Source organism: Nyctereutes procyonoides, unplaced genomic scaffold, assembly GCF_905146905.1.
Source record: "Nyctereutes procyonoides isolate TBG_1078 unplaced genomic scaffold, NYPRO_anot_genome, whole genome shotgun sequence".
Lineage (NCBI taxonomy): Eukaryota > Metazoa > Chordata > Mammalia > Carnivora > Canidae > Nyctereutes > Nyctereutes procyonoides.
Window position 1 is genome coordinate 7969861 of NW_026575146.1, and position 23670 is coordinate 7993530.

The 23670-nt window shown below is 40.3% G+C and overlaps 1 protein-coding gene across 5 annotated transcripts in view; it reads right to left on the bottom strand.

Annotated features, from left to right (window-relative positions):
• Positions 1–479: 479 nt before the first annotated feature.
• RMND1 (required for meiotic nuclear division 1 homolog) overlaps positions 480–23670 on the bottom strand; it is a 50944-nt gene continuing 27753 nt past the window's right edge. For 4 of the 5 annotated variants that reach the window (XM_055310045.1, XM_055310044.1, XM_055310047.1 and 1 more), the window contains exons 10-12: positions 20609–20729; positions 6791–6907; positions 5100–6298 (exon numbers count right to left, since the gene is read on the bottom strand). In XM_055310045.1, the coding sequence (XP_055166020.1) occupies positions 6266–6298; positions 6791–6907; positions 20609–20729 (271 nt within the window). In that variant the 3' untranslated portion in view covers positions 5100–6265. Of the gene's footprint in view, positions 3897–5099; positions 6299–6790; positions 6908–20608; positions 20730–23670 lie in introns of those variants that run through there. The other variant, XR_008662507.1, reaches the window with a different exon arrangement.

Genomic DNA, 23670 nt, shown 5'->3' on the forward strand with positions numbered 1-23670 from the left:
TTGAGTTGCCATATTTTGAGAAGTTGCTTTTTTCTCTCTCACGCATGTTCTTTTTAAGTTACTTCTCTAGAAGTGTGCTGTCCAATGCAGTTAGCTACTAGCCACACATGCCTTTGCAAATTAATGTCACACTAGCCACATGTGGATATAGGCTACCTATTGGACAACACAGATACAGAACATTTCAATTGTTGCAGAAAGTTCTCTTGGACTGTGCTGCTCTAGAATCATGTTTTGCTCATCTGCATATTTTCACTTTATTATAATGTATTGAGTTAGGAATAGAATGAGTAAATTTAATAGCTTTCTGACATCATTGGAAGAGACAGAGTGGTTGGTATTTATGACTAGAGGGGAGAGAGTATAGGATATTTACATTGATGAAGAATATAGGCTTTGCAGTCAAATCTAGGTTGGAATCCTGCTCTGTAACCTTAAGTAGTTTGGCTTTTGGGCATGTTCACTTCTGAGCCTCAGTGTTTTGTTTTTGTTTTTACTCAAATAGGGATAATATTTATCTCTCAGGTTTGTGTGCCTATAAAATAAGAATGTATGTAAGGGGGCTTAGCACAGTACCTCAGTACATGATAAGGTCATTAAGGTATTTTTGAAGTAATCACTGATGAAAGAAATTTTTAAAATTATACAGTGAAATTTTTTCTTTTGGTGTATAGTTCTTTGAAGTAACATAGATAAATATATGTGTAACTACCATCAGTTAGAATACAGATCACTTCTACCACTTTCAAAAAACTTGCCCATGCTGTCTTTTTGTATACTTAACCTCCTCCCACTTGATATCCCCGACAGCCACTGATTTGTTCTCCATCATCATTTTTGTCTCTTAGCATGTTTTATAAATGGAGTTGTGTAATATGTAGCCTTGGCTTCTTTCCCCAGCCAAATTGGGTGAAGGACTCCAAATTGTAACATGAATCTCAGTAGTCACAACTGATTTTTAAGACATTTATTTTAATTTAGAAATCTTTCTTAGAAATCTGCATCTGAATTTTTGTTCATAGAATTGTGTTTGACTTGGGATTTTTATGTTTGAAAGTGAAATCAGTGACGAAATTTACAGGGAAACACTACTTCCCCTGGTAACTGTGTCTGTGTATGATACCCACTTGTTTTTCTTTATGAAAGGGATTGATCACTGGTGGGGGAGATTCCCATTTTTATTATTTATTAAAAGATTTTATTTATTCATGAGAGACACAGCGAGAGAGAGAGAGAGAGGCAGAGAGATATAAGCAGAGGGAGAAGCAGGCTTCATTCAGGGAGTCTGAATGTGGGACTCGATCCTGGGATTCCAGGATCATGCCCAGGGCTGAAGGCAGCGCTAAACCGCTGAGCCACCCAGGGATCCCCTAGATTCCTATTTTTAGTAGTTTATCCATATTAAAGATCTGCGAGTGGCAGGAGAGTCCTGTGAAAAAGTTGTCTAAACATTAATTTCTAAAATGTGGTCTGAAGCTAGGATAATCAGCTGGCTGCTTTGCTCAGGTCTTCCCTAGCCTACCACTGGAAGTCTGGCTGCTGCAGGAAACCTCTCAGTGCCAGGAAATCCAGGATCTGAAAGAACCATATAAAATTTGAGGATTCCAGTTTATCAGATTTCATTAGTGAACCACAGGACAAGTATTCAAACTAATCATACTTGCCATCAGAGTGCTTAGAGTCAAAATCTCTAAGGTAACCAGAACCTAAACCACATGAGACTTTTTAGATTAAGATCAATACTCTGAATTTAAAGACGAATGTTTGGTGGCTTAGATTTGACTGGAATTCATTTTTTTGTTGGTTTGTTGCCCTCTGTCTTTGTGTGATGAGTTCAAGAAGTAGTCAAGTTACATATTTCTGTATTAGCAGTATTAAATTCTTGTAAGCAGGTTTTTAAGACTTGTGTATTGAAGCTTAGATTAGGGGCAGCCTGGGTGGCTCAGTGGTTTAACGCCGCTTTCGGCACAGGGCGTGATCCTGGAGACCCGAGATCGAGTCCCCATTCAGGCTCCCTTCATGGAGCCTGCTTCTCCCTCTGCCTGTGTCTCTGCCCTCTTCTCTCTCTCTCTCTCTGTCTCTCATGAATAAATAAATAAGTCTTAAAAAAAAAAAAAAGCTAGATTGAAAGTCAAATTCATACTTACCAGGATCTCTCCTGTTTTGGGCTTCTTTTCAGTTCTAGTGCTGTCTAAATTGCACGTAAATTTTAGGTTCTTTAGTTTAACTGTTGTGTTCACCTTTCCTGATTTTTTCAGAGATTTCTTTGTGGAACATCTGCTATCTTTAAGTAGATTAGTTGTTTACTTGTCCTACAACTTTCATTTAAATGTAAGCTTCATGAAAGTAGGAGCCCTTTTCATGATCTCTGCCAACTATATTTTGGAGCGTAGAGTAGCACATCTTGAGTATTTGTTGTATTACATGAAAAAAAGGGTCTCTGTGACTAGGTTTTACAGTTGTGTGCTTTCCAGCCTATTCTGTCATAACAGTCTAGGACATGTTGAAACATTTTGTTTTTTATTTTTAAAATTTTTTAAAGATTTATTTATTTGGAAAGAGCACGCAGGCACGGCACAGGAAAAGGGCAAAGGGAGAGAATATCCAAGTGGACTCCCCCTGAGCATGGAGCCTGATGCCAGGGCTCTATGCCATTACTCATGAGGTTAGAACCTGAGCAGAAACCAAGAGTTGAACATCTAACCGACTGAGCCACCCTGGTGCTCTGAAGCATTTTGCTTTTTAAAGATAACATTTAAATCTATGTTTCAAATTGTGCAGAAGGAGTGAAAAAAATGTGGCCTTTAAAAAATCCTGTTCCCTTAAATCCCTGAGGAAAGGTCCCATAAGGAAAGGGAATTTGGAATAGTGGCCTTAAAACTAATTTTAAACATGGCAATTCATAATAAGTGGAAAATTGAAAGTTGATAGGCTTGGATTGGAAGTATTTGGAAAAGCTTCCTCTGCTCATCTTCATCATCTCACAGCAAGGGCCCCACACATAAAGTTTGTAAAGGCAGGGAGAGGAGAGCATGAGGAGATTGGGGTAGGGAAAGAAAAGGAATTACCTGAGGAGATTCAGTACTTAGTACATTAAATGGAACAAGAAGGTGCTCATTAATGAATTACTGAAAAATCTGTATCTTTGCTTCTCAGTATAGGGAGTATGGGAATCTCTTGGAGAGTTGTAAAAAAATATTCCTTAGTTGCAGCCTCAGAAATCCTGATTGCAAAACACAAGAATATAAATCAGGGGCACCTAAATGTTTGCTGGGGAATTGGTCTGAGCACCACACTTTGGAATTAAAAATAGGTGAATATGATTAAGTTTTGTAAAAAAAATGTTTGAGAGTAGAAGCAGTATATTAATTTTATATGTAAAAATATTCCTGTTTCTGACTGCTGTGATTATCTGAAGGCGGCACTCCAGAATGCCTATTGGCAGCTGCCTGGTACATACAAAATATGTAGAGTTTAAAAGCCTTTTGGGGCATGCACTGAATAGTCAACTTGTTTTATTTCAGAATCCAGTAGATTTTATACTCAGATGGTTTGTAATAACAGTAAACTGGTAGCTTCACATGTGTTAATTCCATTAATCCTCACAGCAGCTCTCTGAGGTAGTGGTACTGTTAAAACCATTTTACAGATTAAGAGACTTAGACCCAGAGAGGTTCAGTGATTTGCCCAAGGTGATAGAGCTAGTAGGTGGTGGTGAGGAATGCAAATCTAGGTTGGTCTTAGTCACTCCTCTCATGAGTGATAGAAATTTGATACCACTTTGAGGAGTGCTTCACCAAGGTGAAGATACTTTAGGCTTTCCTTAGTCTTCTGGTAGGATTTCTCATTTTGTTGTTAAAGAAGTTGTGATCATGAAAAATTTTCTTCTGTTACACCTAAAATAATTAAAAGAAAAAATAAAACCACTGGGGCACCTGGGTGCCTTTAGCTCACATCATGATCCCAGGGTGCTGGGTTCAAGCCCTGTATTGGGCTCCCTGCTCAGCAGGGGTCTGCTTCTCCCTCTCCTGTCACCCCCCCCCCCCCCGCTTGTGTTCTCTTTCTTTCCAGTAAATAAAATCAAGTTCTAGGAAAGAGGTTTTTTTTTTACGTTGAAGCTTTTTCATAATTTAAGGATTTGAAAAAGATGCAGTTTCTGATGAATCATTAAGTATTGGTATTTAAAAATAAAGGTATTTGTCATTAATATATCTAGTAGAATGTAATACCATAATGAGTGTCTGCCATGATTGTTTTAATAAACATAAGTAAACAATTCATACTTAACTGTTCCTTTTTTCTTCTTGAAAAACTGTTAATTCCTCCCACAAAATGTTTACCTAATAAATTTTTGCTTGAAGGTCTTACTGATTATCCTTTTGTTTTTTGTGGCATATTTGTATATAAGTTGAAATGTTAGGTTTTGCAATGACCATAAGACACCAAATGTTCATATTTTGTTAAAATTGTTATAATTAACACACAGTTGACACAGCAAATGTACATATGATACTTAGAGTAAAACTTTATTAGAAATGCCCCTCTTAATAGGTGGGGGCTTATATGGTTCCTATGAAATTAGAAAGCTTTGTTGACCAGTTATTTCAAATTGTCTTCCTGTTGGCTTCCCCAAAATTTTTAGATATTGGTTAAATACACTTACAGGTTTTTAAATATAGCGGACCAAACTAACATTGAAGATTGGGTGAGAAGGGAAGATGTGAAAGGGGAGAACAGGCTTCAGGCTTCATACATTGGCTGCAGGTGTGTATACAGGCATAGCAGCTTTATATAAAAGTGCTTCTGTGGAACTTAAAGATCTAGAATGCATTACTTGAACTCTGCATGCCCACGTGTTCCTAGGGAAGTCTTACGATTTAGGATATAGGTGTTTTAGCAGACTGCTAATCAAACTCTGGCACTGTGCTAAAAATGAAAATGGTACTAAGATGTTTACCTTTGCACTATTAGAGCAAATAAATATGTAAATCTGGTAAGGGTATAGGTATATGTATATTTTCTTTGTGAAATAGTGTGTAGCAGTTAAGTTGCAAAATAAGTTATCAAGTTAGAACAGTAATACTGTTTTCATGGATATAAACCTTGAACAACAGGTTTTATTGAGTTTCACAGTTCCATTCATATGCAGGTGGATTTTTTTCCCATACATACAGTATGTAAATGCATTTCTCAACCTTTTTCCAACTTGCCTTATTGTAAGAATACAGTAAAAATACAAGAAATGTGTTAATTGACTTATTAGTAAGGCTTCTGGTTGACAGGCTGGTAGTTAAGTTTTGGTGGAGTAAAGTTATAGAGATTTTCAACTGTGGGGGGTGAGTATGTCTAGCCCCTGCCCCCCCCCCATTCAAGGGTCAACTATAATGCATGAAAAAAAATAGAATATTTAATGGTGAGGCAAGTGGAGGTTATGCATAAAAATGAAGATAAGGAATCTGCTTTTTAAAGACTTATTTTAGAGATGTTAAGAGCGTAGGGGGAAGAGGGAGAGTCTTAAGCCCAAGATGGGGCTGGATCTCATGACCCTGAGATCATATCTGAGCCAAGACCAAGAGTTAGGAGCTTAACCAACTGTGCCACACATGTGCCCCAAAAGGACTTTGCTTTTTAAAAATGTTCATCAATTCAAGATGGTAAGCACATAAATGTCAAGTTCTTTGTTCTTGGCATTTTTTCATTTCCCGAAAGTATGTGTGAAGCAAAAAAAATGTGTGGGAAGAATATTTTGACTAGGTTGGTAGTAAAAGTATGGATAGTCCTGATTAATAAAGGGAGAAGTGCCAGTGAGCAGCCATACTGAAATTATGCCATCCAAAGTACGTATATAAAATCCATTCTAGTCATCACAAACCTGTCCTGTATTTATTTCAACAGTCCAGAGTTTCCTATTTGGCTCTCCTAGGCTGGGATTGATATTTCTTGGAGACAGCTGAGAGGTAGTGTCCAAAATATAAGCCTTTTGGCTTTAATAAGTATCTGCCTGCATATCCTAGGTGCTAAGCTTTCTATAGTTCTTTAAAATATCTTCCTTTAAAATTCTCAGTGTTAAAGACCCAAACACCAGATAATTCATATTTTTTATTCAAGCAGCAATACATTTAGGAGCTGAAAAAGATCATCATAACTTCTTGATTTAAAAAAATTAAATACCTATTAAGAGATTTCCCCAACAGTGAGCATTTATTTTTGATTGTAGAACTTGAATATCTCTTGTACTGTTAACTCTTCTCTGATTATCACTTGATCAGAAAAATACTCGTCCCAGCTCAAACATTACCTTAGGGTGGTAAAAAGTGAGATTTATTAAATTTCATAGCAAGCCACTGGTAAAAACTAAAAATGACTTTTCCAAAATTGTGATTAATGAAAAATGCTCCTAAAGTCTTTCCCATACGGCAAGCTGCAGATCTGAGGCAAAGATACTTGCTGCTGGGTCGTACATGAAAAATATGCAGCTAGAACTTTCTCTATATGCTGTCTTTAAAAATGGAACTTCTCCAGAAATCACACTTCATGCATTTGCAATATTACCATAGTCACTTGAAACTTAACCTCACTTCCAAATATACTTAGTAATCAGAACAAAGCCATGCTCTTTTCCACTGTCATTTTCTACGTCAAAAAACTTTTTTTTTTTTTTTTATATTTTTAATGTTTAAGTCATCTCTACACCCAATTTGAGGCTTGAACTCAGAACCCTGAGATCAAGAGTTGCACACTCCACTGAGCCAGCCAGGTGCTCTTACTTTCATTTTAAAAAGCTATTTACCTCGATGGTGATGAGGATGACAATCATCCACTCCAGGCGGAGCGCCCTCTTCTCAGTCAGGTGATTCCGCATTAGATCTGTCAGCTCCATACAGTGCTGAAGTTTTTCATTCATGACCTGCGTTAGAAAAACCTTAGGAAATCTCTTGTATTTACACTTAAACAAGTTTAAGAAATAAGTTAACGGCACACTTCAAAATTTGAAAGGTCTAAAGTAGGTACACGGTGAGAATTTATCCTTCAATTCTTGCTCTTCGTTACCGTGGCCACTTGCCAGCAGTACCTGCCTCTTGTGAGTCCACCTAGAGACATTTTGTAATGTATGGATTAACTGCAAGAAGTACTTTGCCTACTGATGCTCTTACATTAAGATTTTGAATAGAAGATATAAAAAAGTTTTGAGTCCTTGTTTTTGGGACCTGCCCCTGGGAGTGTAGTACTTAAGAAGGGCAAACTTGAAACATGTGCTGTGGCCAAAACATGCCCTATAGATGACAAAAACAATGATTACCTTCTATAGTTCTTCAAGTTCTGTGCAAACCCCCAGGGTTCTGTACCACTTGAGCTGCTGCACATGTGCCACTAGTTGGTACTGCTCTCAGTGCTAGACTGCAGAGCTGAGTTCTGATGCCTCCACCACATGTTGGTGGGGGTGGGGTCACAGAAAACAGAGTCTTTGGGATTTTTTAAAAGATTTTATGTAACCTCTACTACACCCAATGTGGGGCTCAAACTCATGACCCCAAGATCAAGAGTCGCATCTTTACAGAACAAGCCAGCCAGGTGCCCCCAGAAAACAGAATCTTTGAATTTAAGACTTGGATGTGACCACCGGTAGTTCTACCTCCTTGATCCCTGTATCTCATTTTCTTTTGGAACTTGGAAAGTCTGGAAACTTTTTTTTTTAAGTTTGACTTCCCCTGATTACTTACGGGGCATGCCGAGGGTGTGGGTTTGGTCTGGAAATCTCAGACAATCCTCACAGATGCATGTTGGGGATTGATGGAAATGCGTTCGTGTGCTGTATGTACTTGTAATGATTGTACAGATCATTAAACCGCCTCAATGAGAACATATGGAACCACAATCATAAGCATATATTTGCCATGTTCCCAGCCTTTATGGCCACCCTGTAAATGCTTAGAACACTGCCTCCTTTCCTCCTTCCCTTGCTTCTCTTTTGGCTGCTCCATCTTAGTCTATAAACACACTCATCCTCAGGCTTGCTTCTGTCTTCAAGGTGCTGTCCCAACCCTCTTCCACTTTCATCTCTGAGTAGACAGACACATTCTTCCTTCTACTTCATCACCCTGTTACCCCGTTTATTCTTTAGCCCTTGGAAGTTGCATATTACAACTCCTCTGAAACTTCCAAAAGTCTGCAGATTTAGTTAAGTCTAACAACTTTTCCTGGTTCTAAATCTCAATCAACTCAAGCATTTGACAACATCTTGAAACGCACACTTCCTTTGGCTTTTTCTCCCCTAAGAACTAGGTTCTACCTCTGACCATCCTCTTTTCCTGGGGTTTCTCTATCTCTTAGATGACATTCCCCAAAGTCCTGATCTTGTCCTTCTGGCTCTATGCTCTGCTTGCACAATCTCACCCACTTTGGCTTGTGTAGATGTTCCCTAAACTTCAGTCACTTTGCATCCCACCATCACTATTTCTGTGATGTATATGTGCCACCTGTACTATTATGTAATTTCCAAAAGACTTTGTTTAATATGTTTATTTTGAAAGTAAACTGTCATTACCATCAATGGACAACAGTGTGATGTGAAACTGTTGCCTATAGGAAGCGGAGCCCGAAGCCTGGGCAAGTGGGGGAGCAGCATATACCAGAGGGCCCATCAGGACCCTAAAAGCAAACTAAGTGCTTCTCCTGACAGTAAAGAGAAATATGACTTGCTTCAATGTTACTCAGTTCAGAGTCCATGTGTTACCTATATTCATCTTTTTTTTTTAAGATTTTATTTATTCATGAGAGACACAAAGAGAGACAGAGAGAGGCAAATACACAGGCAGAGCGAGAAGCAGGCTCCACGCAGAGAGGCTGACATGGGACCCGATCCCGGGTCTCCAGAATCACGCGCCAGGCTGAAGGCAGCGCCAAACCGCTGGGCCACTCAGGCTGCCCCTAAATTCATCTCTTGAACAAGTATATGTATCCCACATTTTGGGAAAGACTTAAACTACTATTTCTTTTCTACTTCCAAATAGAACTATTTAATCCTGGTTTCTTCTCTGGATTTCTAACTGCCTATGAAATATCTTATGGGTTTCCTGACCACATCTCAAATTTAATGTTTCTCAAGCTAAAACTGACAACCTGGCCAAGTCTATCCCTTGTCTTGGCTTCCCCTTTTATCTGGTTATGCTGTCTTCCCAGTCACGTGGGGTGGAGACCTTTGATCTCTAATTCCCACTCCCTACAATTATGCACCATTGTGGACAGTCCTGGATCTATCCCTTTCTTAGCATTCCTTAATACTATGTAGTAGGTCTTTATGAAATAGTCATTATTTAAGAATGGATCCATTGCTCCATCTCCCTGGGCATCAGAGTTCTCATTCTAAATAGCTGGATCATGTCACTCCTCTGTTTCATGGCTTTAAACATTTTACCGTATATTGCCTTCTCGAAATCAAAGAATCCCAGATCATTTGGTCCTGTGCATGGCATCCTATGCTTCCCAATGTGCTCTTTCTGTGGTGCTCCTAGAACACTTTGTTTCTTTGTTTTAGTGCTTCCTTCATTTTGCCTCAGCTATCTGCCCAGCACCCTGCCCTGCTGACCCCCACCCTCTGGGGGAGTTACTTTTCCACAATTTTCAACCACCTGAGGCAGCCAGTCATGATCCCAGCACCCCCCAAAAGCTCCGGAGTGGAAGGGGTGCATATAAGACCCAGGCTTAGTCGACCATAATGGCCACTTCCCTCATCATATGGTTGGTCAAAGCTTGGACACATGGCCCAATCCTTTGATGTTGCCAGGTAGAGTGAAATATAAACTCGGGACATTCCCTCTTCCCACTCCCATTTCTCCCCATTCTCACAGAGAAGGCCACTGAGAGGCAAGAAGGAGGCCAACTTGGCACAGAAGGTGCTGAGGAGGGATCCCTGGGTGGCGCAGCAGTTTGGCGCCTGCCTTTGGCCCAGGGCGCAATCCTGGAGACCCGGGATCGAATCCCACGTCGGGCTCCCGGTGCATGGAGCCTGCTTCTCCCTCTGCCTGTGTCTCTGCCTGCCTCTCTCTCTCTCTCTCTCTGTGACTATCGTAAATAAATAATAAAAAAAAAAATTAAAAAAAAAAACAAAAAAAAAAAAAGAAGGTGCTGAGGAAAGAGTCTTGATTGACTTATTTGGGTCTGCTACAGACACTATTCTCCTGCTCTAACCTTGTTCTCAGCTGTACATGGCGATAGGTAAGCTCATTCAAAATTTTCTCTGGTGTGCAAGCAAGAGTGTCTCCATTAGTGTATGCTTCCGACTTCATTTAGCTAGAGTCCTGCATGTTACATGCACACACAAGGGAACACGAGAAAATGGATGGTATCACAGAGGTGGTAAATGTGAAGTAGGCTCTAAATAGGCAGGTGCTAGGAAGAAAGGGTAGAGAGCCACGGGAAGGGGAGAGCATCGCAGGAAAGAGCACAGAGGCAAAGCATGCTAGATAGTTGGACGAAGTGCTTGAAAATGAGGTTAAAAAGGTAAGTTAGTGCCAAATTGTGAGAGGAAATGGAGACTGTACATGGTAGGCACAGTAACGGTCCCCCCAAGGGCATTCACACCCTACTTGCTGGGACCTGTGAATATGACATGGCAAAGGAGAGTTATGACTGCATATGGAATTAACGCTCCAAATCAGCTGGCCTTAAGATGGGGAGATAAAACTAGATTATCAGGGGGAGGGGTGTCCAGTGGAATCACAGGGGTCCTTACAAGTGGAACTGGCAAGTGGAACACTTAAAGTGATGCCCCGTGAGGAGTCATCAACTCACTTCTGTAACATGAAAGAGGTTGCAAGCTGAGGAATGTGGGCAGCCTGTAGGAGCTGCAAAAGACAAGGAAAGCCTTTTCCTATGCAGAGCCTCCAGAAAGGAACACAGCCCTGCCAACACTTTGATTTGACTCAGTGACTCTCATGTCAGACTTATGACATACAGAGGTGTAATACAATACATTTGTGTTAAGCCAGTTTCAGGTAATTTGTTACAGCAGCAAGAGAAACCTACTCCATGATGCTAGAATGCTGGAATTTTATTCTGTAGGTAATGTGAAGTCCTCTGTGTGGTCTTCAAATATTGGTTGTGTTGACTATACTGAGCTGGGTGAGAAAATGGAATGGTGCTAGCTCAAGGGGCCAGTGGAGAGGTGGGGGTGGGGTGGGTGGGCAGGAAGGGAGTCAAGAATGTCTGAGACTGGGTGGGGGGGGCGGTGGAGAGGAGGGTGAGAGGCAGCAGGAATGTCACAGGAGGACCTGAAGGCAGGGGTCAGTGCAGTGTCCCCCCCCCCCCCGCCCCGTTTTTACTAGCCTATCCTACAGCCTTTGATAAGTATCTGGCAATGAACGAATGACACTGAGGAGAAAATGAAAGGAAGGCGTGACAGGATGTGGAGGGTGAAGCAGAAAGAGGAAACCACTGTGCATGTCAGTTTTCTGGTTGACAGGTGGATGAGGCTAGTGGTCCTGCCACAAGCTGAAATGGAGAATAGAGAAGATTCAGTGTTTTCTGGGAGAATACCATGGGTTTCATTTTGAAATCTTAATCACTGATTAATTCTACAAGTATTTGCTGAGCATGTGCTCTATGTGAGGCCTTGCCAAGAACTGGGAATATAACAGGGAAAAAAATAACCCTGGTCTCCGGTCTCAGGGAGCCTACATTCCAGTGTGCAGTGATACAGAGAACTGATTCTCAAAGGGATGCTATAGGGTAGGTCAGTGTGGATGCGTGAGAGATTTAGTAGGCAATAGGAAACACCTGGAAGGCCAGCAGAAAACTGAGGTTACAGATACTTGTTTGAAAATCATCAGGACAAAACAGCAGTGGAAGGAAACGAACAGGAGCACTGCTGGAGCAGGCCGCACGAGGAGAGCGCCCAGGACAGAATGTTGGGGAACATCAATAAAGAAGGTGCGGTGAGGGACCCACTGCCACCTGGCTTTTCTGCCCCTACTGCACTTCTGGAACTTCTCTCTGATCTTTTCCAGGGCTTAGTTACTGAATGAAATGTCTTGACCCCCATCCACAGCTTCGTGGACTGCTTTCAGCACATCTCATGCCTCCTAATACTCTTATTTTCTTCAAGATTATTTCCTCTAGGAAAAAAAAAAAACAAACAAACCAAACAAACAAATGGAACAAGGAACAACTTTCTCCTGGCATTACCACTAACTCTCTTTGTTCTGTGCATTTTCTTATTAGATAGTAAAGCTTGCTAAAGGGCACCGCCAGCTCTTAATTTTCTTTTGTATCAAGTAAAGCGCCAGCGTTGTATTCAGCATGCTAAGGAAGGCTAATTTCTTTTAACTCCTTCTAAATAATCTTCACATAACCCAGCGAGTCCTAACTGCCTTTGGTGTGCTAAGAAAATACTCTGAGAAATGTAGTTTGGGAACTTTTAGGCATGCTTGCTAACTCGTGGAAGATTTCACACCAAAGAGATGGCTCAGAGTGGGTCTCGGAAATGAACAATTAGCTGTAATGACTGAATCAAGCCACAAAGGTGACAATGGTAATGATTATAGGGCACCTCTGCAACAGGGGAGACAGTCAGTGGAATGTGAGGGGAGTTCCATAAAAATTGGCAGTTACCAAAGGAATTTTGATGAGCCTTAAGTTTTAGCTGCTATATAATGAGTTTTCAGAAACGGAATCTCCAAATCCATTACATAAAAATGAAATGTATTCAAACCCACGTGGCCATCATGCTCAACAGCCATTTACGGGCTAGAGATCCCAATCCACATACCTTGCCCTCTGGGCCCATGAGCCAAATAATCCCTCTGTCTCTGGCATGCTCATTATATGTTTAGCTATTTCGGGGGAAAGTAGCTTCTATCCCTTTTGCTGCTGTGTTTTAAGGAGAGGGGGAATCCCACGAGTGTAGCTCCAATTTCATATTAAGTCCCTTTCCCCCCTAATACTTTGCTACTTCTACTTTTAGCAATCTTGCCCCAGTTCCTAACATAGAATCCAATAAAGATGTGGTAGAAGTATGTAATTTATAAAGATAATTAAAATGAATCTTGACTTTTGGCTCCAAAATAAAAAATAAAGTGGATTTTCAGGGACTGTTGGTATTATGGAATTAATGTTTGTGTCCCCCTTAAATTCTTATGGTGAAAACTCTAATCCCAACGGTGATGGTTTTTGGAGAGGGGGCCTTCAGGAGGTGAGGGTGGGGTCCCTATGATGGAATTAGTGTCCTTTAGGAAGAGGAGGCGACATCAGACAGCCACGTGAGGACACTGCGAGAAGGTGGTGGTCTATAAACCAGAAGAAGGCCCTCACCAGGAACTTGGTCTGCACATGTAATCAGAACACTAAGATGCGATGTGTGAAGTGCTGCAGCTGAAGGATGCAGACCAAGTACTCCAGAAACACAGACCAGATGGGACAACTTTCCTAGAACATGACACTTGGGCTCATCAGGCAAAATGCAACCAGGGATGGTCCTGGCCCAAAGGTATCAAATGAATCAAATCGCATCAACTTGGAAGAACATAAGCTACAGATAGGTCTATGATGGTGCCGAATTTAAAAAGACTCTTATTTTTATTCTGATTAACTGCAATGTATGCATTCTCCTTATGTACTCAGTTAAGGACTGAGAGGCAAATAGTACTGTAGTTATATATAGTTCATATGAGATTTAAAAAAAAACTGCTACAGAACTGACTTGTTCCAGGATTTTTCCAATTTTGGGACTGACTGGACCCTACCCTACTTGCTCTCTGGGCTGCAGAGTCAACTTTCCAATGGTGTCTCCATTGGAGGTGCCCTCTTTGGTCTAGCATCAGTGATGATGCGGTGGCACTTTCTCCAAGTTTCCCCTTTCTTCTTACCATTTTGATTCTGGTCCCACTAGTTGATTATTTCATTGCACTTCTGGTTTCATTATTAATCCTGCTTTGACATTTCTCACCTTTAAAACTGGCTTTCCTGTTGAACGTAGCATTCATGCTGAGCAAGTTCTTGAAAGACATCCTTATTCTTTATACTTCTCCTCTAAACCATTGACTCAAATCACCTTTATAACTGGTGACCATGATCTTGTCCACAAGGACATATGAGGGACACCTTGGGCATCAATATTACAGAACCATGGTTTGAGGGAAGACAGGATGGGCTGGGGGGGGGGGGAGCATGCCTGAGCTCAAACTTCCAAGCAGCTGGCTATCTTGGTTATTGCTCAGCCACTTTCATTAACTCAATTAAGCACAGCAGGCTGGTTATCAGAAGAGGTAGAGAAGGTTTATATCTGCTTGGTGTAAATGACTTAACACCTCATCACAATGATCACGATTCCACAAATCTCCATTCCCATCCAAGAACATTAATACTGAGTTCTTAAATTCATCCCCAGTGGGACGCCTGGGTGGCTCAGCAGTAGGGCTCCTGCCTTTGGCTCAGGTCGTGATCCTGGGATTTGGGATCAAGTCTCACATTGGGCTCCCTGTGAGGAGCCTGCTTCTCTGCCTAAGTCTCTGCCTCTCTCTCTCTCAGTCTGTGTCTCTCATGAATAAATAAATAAATCTTTAAAAAAATATAATAAAAATAAAGTTAAAAAAATTCATCCCCAGTGTATTTATCTCATCAATACTGATTATTTTGTTTAGTATTGTTTTTAAAGAATTCTCACAAAAGGCTTTATTTTAAAATTAATTTTACTGAGGCATAACTTACATACAATAAAATGAAGCCATTCTAAGTACACAAGGTTTCCTTGTGTGCTCCTTTGGAAACTACAGCCCCATTTCACCCACCCCCGCCCCAGCTCCAGGGAATCATTGATCTACTTTCTGTACCTATAGATTCAATTTGCCTTTCTAGATCCCATAAATACAATTGCACATATGTTTCTGTGTCTAGATTTTTTCATTTGGCATAATCATTCTGATATTCACCCATGTTGTGGCATGGATCAATAATTAACTGTATTGTTGCTGAGTGGCATTCCACTGTATGGATATACCACATTTTGTTTTTCTACTCACTTACTGATGGGCACTTGACTGCTTCCAGTTTTGGGCTATTATGAATACAGCTGCTGTGAACATTTGTATATGAAAGAGTGGGAGGACATGTGTTTTCACTTCTCCTGGGTAAAATACTTAGGAGTGGAATGGCTGAATCTAATAGTAACACAATGGTTAATTTTCCAAGAAACTGCCAACCTGTTGTACCACTTTACATTCCCACAAGTAATGAAAGTTCCAATTGCTCTATATCCTTACTAACACTTGGCATTAGTCTTTTAAATTTTAGCCATTCTAATGGGTGCGTAGTGATATCACATTGTAGTTTTAATTGCACTTCCTTGGTGAACAATGACACTGAACATCTTCTCATGTTCATTTGCCATCTGCACTACTTTCTTTCGTGAGGTGTCCATTCAAATCTTTTGCCCATTTAAAAAACTGAGCTGCTCTTTAAATATTGAGTAGAAAGAGTTCTTTGTATATGCTGGATAAGTCCTTTGTCAGGTATATATACTGAGAAAGTTTCCTCCCAGACTGTGGCTTGCCTTTTCACATTCTTAGCAGTCTCTCAAAGAGCAGTAGTTTTTAATTTTGAAAAAGTTCAGCTTATCAAGTTTTTTCCCCCCAGGTTCATGCCTTTAAAAATTTTTTTTAATTGGTTTAAGAAATCTTTGCTTGGCTGAAGGTCATAAGGCTTTTTTTTCTATATTTTCTTCCTGAAGTTTTATAATTTTAGCTATTACATTAGGTCTCTGGTGTGAAGTAAAGGATAGAGTTCAGCTATCCAATTGTTCCAGCACCATTTACTGAAAATATTATTCCTTTGTTACTGAACTGATTTATATTTGTCAAAAATCAATTGCTTTTATGTATATTTCTCAACTCTCTTCCATTCCATTAATTTATATATTTGTTCTTATGCTATATTCAAATATCTTGATTACTTGTAGCTTGATTTACTGCGAGTCTTAAAATCAGATAATAAAAGTCCTACAACTTTGTCCTTTCTTCGACATTGCTGTGGCTAGTTTAAGCCTCCTTGCATTTACATTTTAAAATCAGCTTGTTACTTCTAAAATAAAAAAACCTTGCTGAGGATTTTATTGAGATTGAGTTGAATCTATAGGTCAACTTCCAGAAGTTAGATCTTTATAATGTTGAGTCTTCTGTTCTATAAACATGATACATGTCTTCATTCATTTGGTTTCTCAGCTATGTTTTATAGTTTTCAGGGTACAGATCTTATTTTTAAAAATCTTTCCTAAGGAATATGAGGTTTTGATGCTATTGTAAATGATATTTCAAATTTTTCATTTTCCAATTGTTCATTGGTGTTATAAAGAAAAAGAATTATCTTTTATACAGTGACCCTGAATTTTGTAACCATGATAAATTCACTAATTAGTTCTAGTTGCTTTGTGTAGATTCTTTAGGATATTCTACGTATAAAATCCTATCATCTGTGAATAAATTCAGTTTTGCTTCCTCTCAAAGATGTTAAATCTTGGGGCTATAAATATAACCACCCACAGGGATTAGTACCTTGAATAGCTGGAACTGCATGGACTTTCCCTACCCAGAGACAGGATCTGATTCTCCCAACTGCTGATGTGTGACAGTGGTTACATGTCAATACCTTCATGGAGGGACACAACCTCAAATTGGCCTGATACTTGAAAACGAGAGTACTCAGCATACAATAAGTAGAGGGGGAGCCTACACAGCTCTTTTGCTGTCACTGATGTTTTTTCTTATGTTTGCACTTGAATTAGTTGACCATTTGGTTGTCACGGTATTCGTCACTCAAGGTGTCCTCAGTTGTAGACTTGATGCCAATAATTCCATCTAGTATTGTGAGGATAGACAAATAAAGATGGTCACCTTCCAGGTGGAAGATGAGATAATTTCTCTGGCATCAACCTTCTTGCCCAAGCCAAATGGCCATGGCAGTTGGCTTACTGATGATTCAGAACATGAGACCAGTGATGCTTGCTGGCAGTACCTTTGGTGGTGTGAAGGAAGGAATCACTAAAGTAACAGCACTATGAGGATGATGTGGGTCACAGTGCCTCCCAAGTAGGCTTCTAAACTTTTCTCCACCTTTTTCAAAACCTGAAGTCTGTGTTAGGCAAACTTTTAGGATGCCACCCAAAGTCCTGGTTTCTGGGCACTCACACCCTTGTGCAATTCCCTCCCCTGGGCTGTGGGCTGGGCCTAGTGACTTGTCTCTAACAAAAAGAATACAGCAAAAGTGATAGGCTGTAACTGCTGTGATTAGTTTACAAAAGATTGTTTTAGAGTCTGTCTTGGCAGTGCTCTGACCCCTTCTCACTTGCTCACCCTGATGAAACAAGCAGCCATGTTGGGAGATGCTTGCTCTCTAGAGAAGACTATGTGGCAGGGACCTAAGGGAGGCCTCTGGCCAAGAGTTCATAAGGAACTGACACTTCAGCCCAACACCCTGAGAGGAACTGAATCTTGTCCACAACAAACACATGCATGAACTAGGAAGTTAACCTTCTCAGCCAATCCCTGAGATTACTGCAGCCTTAGGAGAGAGCCAGAGGCCCTGGCTGAGCTGGACCTGGGTTCCTGACCCAAAGAACTGTAAAATAGTAAGTGCTGTCTTAAGCCACTTGATTTTGAATAATTTGTTCCATAGTAATAGCTAACTAATACAACCACAAGATATCCTTCAACTCTGTAAAACTTTCAGCATCCCTTTGACAGCCCCTGACTTCAGCCTATCTACATAGTCCACAACCATGCAAATCCAATGCTTTTCATGTCTGACCAGACATCTGTATGGTCAAATCCTGTCTAGCTAGATGTAGTATCTAAAACCATATTGGAATCCACTGAAGTTTGAATCTCATAGTATCACTGATCAATCTTTTTGGGTCAACTAAAAGCAACATAATTTGGGATGGGCCTCTTTCCCTGACCGCTGGCAATGACCTCCACTCTCCTGTGCTGGAAGATGCTTGTATAGGAAGGGTTGGTAACAAGGTCAGTGACAACTAAGGTAAATTCAATGTTATTCAAGGGCAAGTGTCTGGCCTGGAGAAAAAATATGTAGATACCAGAGCTGCCATAGTGTTTAATGAGCCATGATGGGCTGCTGAAATCATAAGTCATTTTTAAGATTTTATTTATTTGAGAGTGAGTGTGCATGCGCACAAGCTGGGAGAGGGAGAGAATGTGATGCAGGGTTCAATCCCACAACCCTGAGACCATGACTTGAGCTGAAATCAAGAGCCGAATGCTCAGCCAACTGAGCCACCCAGGCACACCGTAAGTCATTTATTTTTGATGGGGCGTAGGATGAATGTGGGTAAGTGGTAGGAAATAAGACTGAGGAAGAGTAGAGAACATGAAGGTCCTTGTATATCAAGCAAAAACAAACATAACACCTGAGGCACTGAGAGAAAACTAGAGGTACTGACAGAGGGATTGAAAAAAGGCAATCAGGAGATACTAACATCAAGATAAGTCAGATTCTGAAATGATCTGACAATCATTTTAAAGTGGTTATCAATAAGCAATTATGAACATGCTTGAAACAAGTGAAAAAAAACAATTTCAGCAAAGACATAGCATAAGAATCAAAGGAAAATTTTAGAACTGAAAGATACAATAAGTAAAATTTAAAAACCCAGTGATGGGTTTAGCATCCGAATGAGGGTTATGAAGAAAAGAATTGGTGAACTTGAAGACAGAATGATGGAAATGACCCCATTCAAACAACAGAGAGAAAACAAGTGAACAGAACCTCACATATGCATGGGAGTGTAAGAAAGGACCTGATATTATCCCATTAGAAACCAAGCAGCCCAGCACTAAGTGCCATAGCAATTTTTGGGTGCTGGAAGAGAACTGCCAGCCCAGAATCCTAGAGCTGGTAATAATATTATTTGGGAAGGAAGGGGAAATCAATACAGTCTCAGATGAAGAAAAATTAGAATGTTTCTTTTTTTTAATTTTAAAGATTTTACTTATTGATTCATGAGAGACAGCGGGGGGGGGGGGGGGGGGGCAGAGACACAGGCAGAGGGAGAAGCAGGCTCCATGCAGGGAGCCTGACGTGGAACTTGATCCTGGGTCCCCAGGATCACACTCTGGGCTGAAGGTGGCGCTAAACCGCTGAGCCACCCAGGCTGCTCTAGAATCTATTTCTACAGACTTATCCTAAAGGAGTAACTAAAGAATATTCTCGAATTAGAAAAGAATCAATAAAAGAACTCATGGAACATCACAAAGGAAAAAAGAATGACAGAAAGAATAAAAATACAGGTAAACACAATGGAATGTCCTTTTCCTCTTGAGTTTCCTAAATTGTATTTGATGGCTGAAACAAAAATTGTAACTGACGGAGTTTTCAATGTCTGCAGAAGAATAGTTCAGACAACTGGTAGAGGGTAAAGGGATGTGAAGGGTAGATTTCTGTACTTAACTTAATCTGGTAAAATGTCAAAATTAGTGGACTATGATAAACTACATATATATAATATAACATCTAAGGCAACCATTAAATACCTAAGAGATATACTAAAAACAGATAAATCAAAATAGGGTTCCAAAAAATGTTTAAGTAATGCACAGGAGGGCAGGGTTTGACACATACAACAACTTAGATGAATGGCAAGGACATTATGCTCAGTGAAAAAGTCAGTTTCAAAACAAAAGTCACACATTGTATGATTAATTGATGTAACATTTTCAAAATGACAAAATTATGGAGATGGGGAAGATTACTTGTCAGGGGCTGGGGATGGTGGGGGAGAGGAGGAGGTGTGACAAGAAAGGGGCAGCACAACGAGATCTTTGTAGTGACAGAACAGCTCTGCATCTCGACCGTTATGTGGACCATTATGTGGACCGTAACGTAATAAACATAAAACATAGAACTATGTGCAATGGTCATTCAACATCCATTTTGTTTCCAACCCTCCCCCATCTCCATCATGAGGTTTATCTCCATCACGATCACCTCCATCCACTTCCATCATTCTCTTGATACCTATGTCACTCTTCTCAATTTTACTTCCATGCATCTAAATGCTTGTGTGATGGTTCTCATTGGATGGTTTCTTGCCACTTACTCTCACCCTATCTTCGGTTTTGCCTTTACACTCCCCTTGACCCCACCTGTTTGTTTTGTCATCTTCCTATCTGTCACTCACAGGCAAACGTCAGTCATCTTTGACTCTTCCCTGTGTCTGTCCTCCCATTAACCGGCCACTGGATTTGTCTCAGAGAATTCTTTCTTGAATTCATTTCTATTCTCACTGCCACCAACACAGTTCCAGGGCCTCTGAACTCTTGAGACTTGATCAGAGCTTGCTAATGGAAGAGTAGGCCTCTATAAACTCTCACTACCTTTATCTAGTCTGCAGAGCAAGTATCAGAACATGATCTGATACAATAAAGAAACATGTTGGAAACTGTATCTAGTAGATGGGCAAGGGGGAAATCCAGAGATATGAATAAAAGTCAAAGTATTTCTCCAAAACTAGTTAAACACATTAACTTCATTTAAAATTTCTCTTTACATAGTCACACAAATTAGAAGAGAGTTGTCTTTCTCAGTAAAAGTGCAAAATACATACCTTAACTCTACGAGTGATGCTAAGGAACTGACAGGTTTTATCATAAAGCTGTTCCAGGTTTTCTCTGTCCCAGTAGAAATCGGGAGTGATCAAGAAGTCTGAACTCAAGTTTATACGGTGTCTTAAAAAAAAAACAAAATAACTTTTTAATTCTGAATTATAAATCAGTCCTTATTTTCTTTTTACAAAGTACTTTATGAAAATGTCTACTAATGCTGACCTTTCTGAGAAATATGTAAATACAAAAATTTACATAAGCATTTTGAAATTTGCAACCAAATTACCTCAATCCTTAACATTAATGTTATTTATGTTGTTAGAAAAATAAAACCTCTCATTTTGCTTTCAATATCTGAGCTTTTTTGTTTTCTTTAAAAAATTTTACAATATAGGGATGCCTGGGTGGCTCAGCGGTTGAGCGTCTGCCTTTGGCTCAGGGTATGATCCTGGAATCCTGGGATCAAGTCCTGCATTGGGCTTCCTGCATGGAGCCTGCTTTTCCCTCAGCCTATGTCTCTGCTTCTGTGTGTCTCTCATGAAAAAATAAAATCTTAAAAAAAATTTTTTTTACAACATATATACATTTTTTTTTATTGGTAAGTAATTATATGGCTTTAAAGTAAAAAAGACAGAAAAGGTAAACTGACAAATCCCACTCCTATTCTTCCCATCATTCCCTTTCTCCCACCCATGACAGGTTAACCCTTCCTCTGTTCTTCCAGTGTTTCTGCAAACGCTGGACAATACACGCATACACAAACCCTTATTTTCTTTTTGTGTGAGACACCTAGGTTTACTTTTATTTATTTATTTTTAAAAGACTTTATTATTTATTTATTATTCATGAGAGACACACAAGAGAGAGAGAGAGAGAGAGAGAGAGAGAGAGAGAGAGAGAGAGGCAGAGACACAGGCAGAGGGAGAAGCAGGCTCCATGCAGGGAGCCTGATGCAGGACTCAATCCTGGGACTCCAGGATCTCGCCCTGAGCCAAAGGCAGGCGCTCAACTGCTGAGCCAGGCATCCCCCCTAGGTTTATTTTTAAATGAAAATTTAAGGCACGGAAGTAACACGTAAGTGGCTGTTCATTATAACAAAGAAAGCCCTAGAGAAGAACTCGGAAAACAGTAGTTGGTTCTCTTACCCTAAAACACAGCCCAAATCCTCTAGGCTCTGTGAACACTCTACTGTGTCCTTCCAGACCTTTTCTATGCATATATTCATGTATGTGTGCATACACAAACAGATGTTTGCTATGCATACATATCGAGATAAAGATGATTATTCATTTTTGTTTACACAAGTTGGATCATACCATACATAATGTGGACTTGATTTTTCACCCAATGTTGTAACCTGCCATGTATCCTTTTTTTTTAATAAAAGATTTCATTTATTCATGATAGACATGGGGCGGGGGGGTGGGGCAGAGACACAGGCAGAGGGAGAAGCAGGCTCCAGGCTGGGAGCCCGACCCGGGACTCCAGGGTCACGTCCTGGGCCAAAGGCAGGTGCTAAACCACTGAGCCACCCAGTGACTTCTGAGTTTTGATAGGATTCTAATCTGCCGTATCAAATTCTACTGGCATCATCAAGAGAAGAAGACAGAGACACTCTCTACCTCGCTTCTTAGAGAACTCAAGGCTCAACGCTTCAGATATGCTACAGAACGCTCCTGATGGATGGGTTTTCATCTTGTTGGCATCCTGAATGAGGGCCCCTGGGTTATGAAGAACACAGAGATGAAGAAATCCTGGACCACTTCTCTCCAGGCCAACCTCTATGGGGAATGTGGAAAAACAACTCTAAACTATTTACAACGATCTCTAGCAGCTCACACAGTAGACTTTGAGGGAAAAGACCTTGAATGATGCTGCCTGGTAAGAATAATGCCAAGATTCAGGATGTTTCATTCCATAAATCCTGGGAAAATTACAAAATTAAAATAAACTGGACACCTTTCCAGAAACTTATTTAAAATGACGCACTGATGTACTTCATCAGTTTTAAGACACTTTTCTTTCCAGTCTCTGAAAATGGACGGCAGCTTTAAAGCTGATGATGTCTTACAGGTGGCAGGTAGGACTTAGTTGTCATTGCCTTAACTTCCCTCTTGCCTCCCTTTTATGTATGCCCAAGGAGGAATGTGATGGAATCCACACCCAAATACAGCTAAAGGAGTTATTTCAGCGTAAGATGTGAATTCTGTGATAAAAAAGCATCGTATCATAGCTTCACTGACAGCATTTGTCTCTGCTGTGGCGTCTTACCGTGTGTCTGAGTCAATATGGTACATAACTTTTCTATAGCACTTGCTTCTACTTAGCGACAGGCAATTTTATATATATATTCTTTTAATTCCAATGTAGTTTACGGTGTTATATTGGTCATACTAGGTGTACAATATGGTGATTCATCAATTCTATATGTTGCTCGCTGCATGTCATGGTAAGTGTATTTTTTTTTTAAGATTTTATTTATTTATTCATGAGAGAGAGGCAGAGACACAGGCAGAGGGAGAAATAGGCTCCTCACAGGGAGCCCAACATGGGACTCGATCCCAGGACTCCAGGACCATGCCCCAGGCTGAAGGCAGGCACCAAACCGCTGAGTCACCCAGGGATCCCCAGATAAGATGTATTCCTAATCCCCTTCCCCTACTTCCCCCACCCGCAGCAACTATCGGTTCTCTGTTTTTGGTTTGTCTCTCTCCTTTTCCCTTGTTCATCTGTTTTGTTTCTTAAGTTCCACATATGAGTGAAATCATATGGTATTTGTCTTTCTCTGGCTTATTTTGCTTAGCATTATACTCTCTGGATGAAATGAGATATTTTTACCGAGAATTCTCATTCCCAAATTCTAGAATATATCTTTCTACCTACAGAGAGCATCTACTGGGCTCCCTCACATAGCTTTAATGTAGATTAATTATGATCTCTGTGCATATGCAGAATTTCTTGCAGCGAAGTCCTAGTACAGCCTATGTGCCTCTAATGGGTAAGAGATTCCCCTGCTTAAAATCCATGAGATATAAATGGCTGCACTTCCCATAAAGGCACATGT